The 7,208-nt window shown below is 33.3% G+C and overlaps 1 protein-coding gene across 1 annotated transcript; it reads right to left on the bottom strand.

Moving 5' to 3' along the window:
- On the bottom strand, positions 5,998-6,420 carry LOC107626691 (uncharacterized mitochondrial protein AtMg00810-like). The gene has a single exon (XM_016329590.1). The coding sequence runs from the start codon at positions 6,418-6,420 to the stop codon at positions 5,998-6,000; it is 423 nt and encodes a 140-aa protein (XP_016185076.1).

The following is a 7,208-nucleotide window of genomic DNA, read 5'->3' as shown; positions in this document are numbered from 1 at the left end:
TTTGTCATTATGATTTGATTATAATCATTGGCCTATATAAATAGGCATTACTTATTAGTTATTGTACACTCTCACAAGTGACAACAACATCTAACTATCAAGTGCATTCAGAATGAGGAATGTTAGGTACAGCAATTTTTGTGTTTTGTAATCATTAATTGGTCATTAATAATGTTTTTAATAGTGTGAAATTAAATCTAATAATCTAGAATCATTCAATTTTCTTTTGATGGTTAAATGCTAGCCAACATTTTAAAAAATTGTTGACTCCGAAACTTTTCTATTCAGAATCATTATGATTTCTGATATAAATCAAAGGCATAGTACCTTCCTTAAATTTTCTATCTTCTTTGTTGCCTCACACTCTTTGTTGAGAGAAATTTTGTTCCAAAATCGATGATTTAACCCGTACTAGCTATTGTTCAAATTTGATCTATGTTACCTTGTGGTAACATTGCCACCACCACACCATCTTATATATTCGTCATCTGGCATGGCAATACGTTAATGCCCTATTATTTGTTTTATCATTAAGTTTGTCACTTTTTCAACACTTGATTTGTCATCAATAGGACTAATTTCACCACATTTTCAGTTTTGTCTATATCTCGAGTTTTGTTTACTCTCTAAAGTTTTATCAGTACTCTAGTTTTTGCAGTTTTATGAACATCCTAATTTTCTGAATTTTTATTCTGTCGTTTTTTAATAAGTTGTAAATTTAAGTTGTAACTTGAGTTTAAAAAAAAAATTAGAATATATTTAGAATGTTGTTATTATTATTGAATTGTATCCTTAATTAACTTATAAATAAGTAGTCTTTATTGTACATTCTCAATAAGGTATCTAAATATCAAAGTTTATTTTCATGAATTCTAACAATGACAATGTAGTAGAATTTTGATTGTCGACTTAGATTATTTATAGGCTGGATTAAAGTAAATACTAAATACTAAAAGTCAGCAGTCAAATAGTTATTGTTAGAATATAATTAGGATCAATTAAGATCAATTGGCATTATTTAGCATATCTGAATATTTATTATAGAATATTATGTCTTTATTATTTCGATTCTCTTAGCACTTATAAATATCCTTCTATATTGTATTATTACAGACAACTTGAATACTCCCAATAATACACAAATCATTTCTCCAGTTTAGTCTCTTGTTTCTAACATGGTATCAGAGTCATGGTATCCTTCTTGAAGAGGATAGGTTGTTTTCCTTGCGGTAAAATCACCGTAGTTTTTGCATTTTTTTTCTCTATGCCATTCTTCTTTCCCTTTTGTCACTCCTTTGATACTTTTTCACCTCACCAACTAGCCTATTTTTTTCTGTCTTGTGTTTTTTTCGAGTCGTATGATCAAACACCATTGTCATCCGCTGTTTACCTATTCTCATGAAGAAATCATATAGTTTTCGCTCTCTTTCGGCAGTTCCGTCCGCATTCTCTCATGGCAGTTCCATCTGCGTTCTCTCGTGGCAATTTCGTCTGTGTTCTCTCGTGGCAGTTCCGTCTGCGTTTTCTCGTGGTAGTTTCGTCTGCGTTTCGTCTGTGTTTCCTTGTGGCAGTTCCATCTGCGTATCCTTTTAGCAGTTCCGTCTGCGCTTCCTTCACACAAGCGGCAGTTCCATTTGCGCTTCCTTCCGGCATTTCCGTCTGCACCCGTTTTATCAGTTTATGCAGTTTTTTTCTCTTTATTTCGTTGTTTTAAATAACTTTCAAGCTCAAGTTGTCACTTGTGTTTGAGGGGGGATGTTAGAATATAATTAGAATCAATTAGCATTATTTAGCATATCTGAATATTTATTATAAGATATTACGTCTTTATTATTTTGATTCTGTTAGCACCTATAAATATCCATCTATATTGTGTTATTACAGACAACTTGAATACACTCAATAATACACAACTCCTTTCTCCAATTTAGTCTCTTGTTTCTAACATTGTTAGAATATAATTAGGATCAATTAGCATTATTTAGCATATCTGAATATTTATTATATTCTAACATGTTAGAAACAAGAGACTAAACTGGAGAAAGAATTTGTGTATTATTGAGAGTATTCAAGTTGTCTATAATAATACAATATAGAAGGATATTTATAGGTGCTAAGAGAATCGAAATAATAAAGACGTAATATCCTATAATAAATATTCAGATATGCTAAATAATGCTAATTGATCCTAATTGATCCTAATTATATTCTAACATCCCCCTAAAACTCAAGTGACAACTTGAGTTTGAAACTTATTTAAAACAACGAAATAAAGAGAAAAAAACTGCATAAACTAATAAAACGGGTGTAGACGGAACTGCCGGAAGGAAGCGCAGACGGAACTGCCGCTAGTCTGAAGGAAGCGCAGACGGAACTGCCGCTTGTCTGAAGGAACTGCAGACGGAACTGCCGCTATCTGAAGGAAGTGCAGACGGAACTGCTAGAAAGAAACGCAGATGGAACTGCCAGAAAGAAACGCAGATGGAACTGCCACAAGAAAACATAGACGAAACTTAGACGGAACTGCCACAAGAAAACGCAGACGGAACTGCCACGAGAGAACACAAACAAAACTGCCACGAGAGAGCGTAGATGGAACTACCACGAGAGAACGCAAACGGAACTGTCAAAAGAGAGCGAAAACTATATGATTTCTTCATGAGAATAGGTAAACAGCGGATGACAATGGTGTTTGATCATACGACTCGAAAAAAACACAATACAGAAAAAATAGGCTAGTTAGTGAGGTGAAAAAGCATCAAAGGAGTGACAAAAAGGAAAGAAGAATGACATAGAGAAAAAAATGCAAAAACTACGTGATTTCACCGCAAGGAAAATAACATATCCTCTTTAAGGAGGATACCATGGTTCTGATACCATGTTAGAAACAAGAGACTAAACTAGAGAAAGGATTTGTGCATTATTGAGGGTATTTAAGTTGTCTATAATAATACAACATAGAAGGATATTTATAGGTGCTATGAGAATCGAAATAATAAAAACGTAATATCCTATAATAAATATTCAGATATGCTAAATAATGCTAATTGATCCTAATTATATTCTAACAAAATGTTAACCTTCTAAAGCTAATGTATTGTTAGGAGTTTGGATATTATTGATGTCTAAGGGAGGATATACACCAACAACAATTTAGAATAGAAAACTAATTAAAAACTTAAAAAACTTATATAGAATATGCAAATACTCCAAAAAATTATCAGAATATCAGTCCATTTAATTAGTTGTTAAAAATCTTGGTTGCTAATCCATAGCGAGTAATTTTTAAGCAAGGACTACAAGAATTGTCGCTAAATCAATCACCAATAATAATGAGTTGCTAAATTGCAATAGTCTATTCTATCATAAAGTCAATTGCTAAATAATAATCAAGTGTATTTTATTTTGTTATTTGTGATTTTTCTTTTAAAAATTTATTTAGAGATACTCTAAGTTTATTTCTAAACATTTTTACATTGGACAAACTAGTGTATAATAAAAAATTTTACTAATTAATTACAATTTTTTAAATTATTAGACAAATTACTTCTTAAATAAATTAAAGGATAAATTGATTCTTAATATTTTCAAAAGAAAAAGCTTTAACTTTCCTGAAAAAAATAAAGAATAAATTGATTCTTAACACTAACTTATTGATATATAACTGATTTAGTACTAACATTTTTTCAATTTAATTCTTTGTTGATCATTAAATCTGTCACTAATTTTATTATTAGCGAGAGATTACAAGCCTATTCCTTAACTATTGATTTAGTGGCCTATAATTTTTTAACCTAATTTTATGTTAGTCGCTAAATGAGTTACTATTAATTAAAATAGCGATAGTGATCGGTTTAGTGATAAACTACTGCCTCATAATATTTTGTTTTTTAGTCACTTAATTGATTGTTAATTTAACCATTAACTATCAATTTAAGAATCAACTTCTTAGTGAACAATTTAAAAATTAATAAATTTTCAACCAATATTTTTATGTTAGATGCTAAATCCATAGTCAGGAATAAAATTAGCCATCAATTTAACAACTAAAAATTTGGTTTCCAAAAATTCTCAAAATCTAACTTTTCGTCTTAGTGGTTAAATCAATCGCTAATTCTCATTTAACGAACAAATGGTGCGGCTTTGTGTCAGACCGATTTAGGAACCACGGTTTTTTGTCATAAAAAAAATTCGATCAGTCACAAAATAGCCGGTATTCCAAAATATTTTTGTAGATATAGTTGCCTCTATTGTAGTATTATATATGTTCCAATACTAAAATTTAAATTATTTTATTAATTTCATGTAAAAAAATATTTTATTAAACTTAACTACATATATTATATAAAGATAAAATATATTTTTCATCTTTAAAATTTGTTAAAAATTTTTAAAATATTCTTAAATTTTATTTTGTTTTAATTTTATTCTAAAATTTCAAATTACATCAAATATACTTCTGACGGTTAATTTTTTAAAAAATTTGGAATCAATTCAACAATAATTTTGTAAGAACAACCTTCAACACAAATAAACTAAATATAGTTGTCATATATTATTACTGAATTGGCATGAAAATTTAGCTATTAAAAATATATTTGATGCAAATTGAGGATTTCAGAAATAAAATTAAAACAACATAAAATTTAAAAATATTTTTAAAATTTTTGACAAATTTAAAAAATAAGAATATATTTTATCCATTATATAATTATCATATTAAGTTTGATTTAACACTAAAAAGAAAACTGCGTAATAAACTACAATATAACTCCCCTAACAAAAGCTGAAATTCCCTTCCCCAAAAAGAATAAACTAATATATATATAATAAATTGTTCAATATTTTCAAAACATGAAAACGAGAAATTTTATGGATATCCATTATTACTCTCATAATATCACCATATTAAGTTACACAGGTTTCTCACACCAAGGAACTTTATGGAACGCTTTCATTTGTCCCTCCAACCCCAAAGGAAAGGCCCCTTTATTCTTCACATTAAAATAGAACAAATTAAATATTAATGATATATGAAAAGTAAAACCATGGAAGCAAATTTACAAAAATTTATCATTTTCTTTCTATGAGGTATCAAAAATTTTTAGAGAAGAGAATGAGAAACACCAGCAGAGAGAGAAAAAGAGAAAAAGATCTAGAAAACTCTTTTTATAATGTGTGAATTAGAGAAAATGATTCCATTGACTAATTGTTACATTAACTCTTAGTCTTATATAGTAGCTCTTATAGTAACTACTAACAACCACTAACTATTCTCAATACTAGCTAACTAACTCTGCCAGCTCAGCGCAGCTTATTGGCTCAATTGCTATTTATCCCTAACATCCCCCCTCAAACTGAGGAAGGTTGTGAAACCAATCTCAGTTTGAACCTGAGACGTATAAATGCATCATGAGATAGAGGTTTTGTAAGGATATCGGCAACTTGATCAAAGGAGGGAATATGCACAACATATGCCTGTTGTTGAACAACCCTATCCCGAACAAAATGCAGGTCAATTTCAAAGTGCTTTGACCTGCTGTGAAGTATTGGATTTCTACTCATTATTACGGTACTCTGATTGTCACAGTACAGTGTAGGTGCTGGGCCTTGAGGAAGGTGCATTTCAGAGAGAAATGTCTGCAACCACATAGTATCCGTCATAGCATCAGCTAGCGCCCTGAACTCCGCTTCAGTGCTGGACCTGGACACTGAGACTTGTTTTTGGCTAGACCAAGTGATGATGTTCGATCCTAGGAACACACAGTAACCCGTAGTTGATTTGCGATCAACGGGATCAGCGGCCCAATCCGAGTCACAAAACGCTAAAATCCTGAAGTCCTCACTCTTATGGAACTCAAGCCCCATGTCTGTCGTGCCTGCCAGATAGCGCAAGTTGCACTTCACCGCTTTCCAATGTTGTTCTAAGGGAGAATGCAGAAACTGTGAGACTTTGTTCACAGCGTATGCAATGTCTGGCCTTGTTATGGTGGCGTATTACAAGCCACCAACCACCGATCGATACAGAGTTGGCCTATCAAACACTGCTCCTGAAGCATCAAGCCGAAGACCGCTCATTATAGGGGTAGGCATAGTACGAGCATCAGCCATATCAGCCTTCTTGAGCAAGTCCTTCACATACTTCGTTTGTTTCAGCACTAAGGAACCAGCAACTGTTCTTTCAGCCTCAATACCCATAAAGAAGCTCATTTCTCCCAAGTCCTTGAGCGTAAAGACCTCATTCAAATCAGTAATAAGCTTGTTTACCTCACTTGCAGCAGTGCCGGTCACTAGAATATCATCGACATACGCCAAAAGATAGATAGTGGAGAGGGAACTGTGCTTGACAAACAAGCAGGGGTTAGAGGTACTACTGTAAACCCAAAACTCTCGAGGGTACTCTTTAGCTTGAGGAACCATGCACGTGGAGCCTGCTTGAGGCCGTATAACGCTTTATCTAGCTTACACACTAAATTAGTGCCAAAATTGTAGCCGTCAGGTTGCACCATATAGACATTTTCAAACAAATCACCGTTGAGAAAGGCATTGTTAAAGTCAAACTGACGAATTCGTCACTGTCTCGACAAAGCAACTGCCAAGACAGCACGGACTGTTGCAGGTTTAGCCACCGGACTGAATACTTCCCCATAATCAAAGCCTTTCCTTTGATGAAAGCTTTTCGCCACCAGCCGCGCTTTGTACTTCTGGATACTTCCATCTGGCTGCTTTTTAATGCGGAATATCCATCGACATCCAATTGGGTCTTCTGCTGTTGAGGGGTCTACAAGCTTCTAAGTTTTGCACTTCATTAGGGCAGTATACTCTTCGTCCATAGCTGCCTTCCACTGTGGTGAGGTAAGAGCCTGAGCAACTGAAGAGGGCTCCACTTGTGTGAGATCAAGTGAGGAGGAGCAAAGCTGGGAAAAGTATGTCTTGGGCTTGAAAATACTTGCCTGACTTTTGGTTATCATAGGATGAGTGCGCCCAACCTTTGCTTTAGGCGCAGGAACAGCACATGTTGATTGTTCAGTTAACCCTGCATTACTTAAGGGAAACTCAAAAATAGAGTTAGAGATACAAGTGTCAGCAGTGAATGGGCAAGAATCAGTACAAATAGGACTGACAAAAGACTCAATTATGGTTGGTGGAGAGGTTGAGGTTGGATCGGATGGAACTGGAATTGGAAGAGGAGATATAACAGTGGCTGA

This window comes from Arachis ipaensis, chromosome B02, assembly GCF_000816755.2.
Source record: "Arachis ipaensis cultivar K30076 chromosome B02, Araip1.1, whole genome shotgun sequence".
Taxonomy (NCBI): domain Eukaryota; kingdom Viridiplantae; phylum Streptophyta; class Magnoliopsida; order Fabales; family Fabaceae; genus Arachis; species Arachis ipaensis.
Note: the sequence above shows the minus strand (reverse complement) of the source record. Positions and strands in the feature narration are given on the sequence as shown.

Excerpts from the sequence above, each read along its gene's own strand:
- LOC107626691 (XM_016329590.1), bottom strand. The coding sequence starts at position 6,420 with ATGGTTCCTCAAGCTAAAGAGTACCCTCGAGAGTTTTGGGTTTACAGT.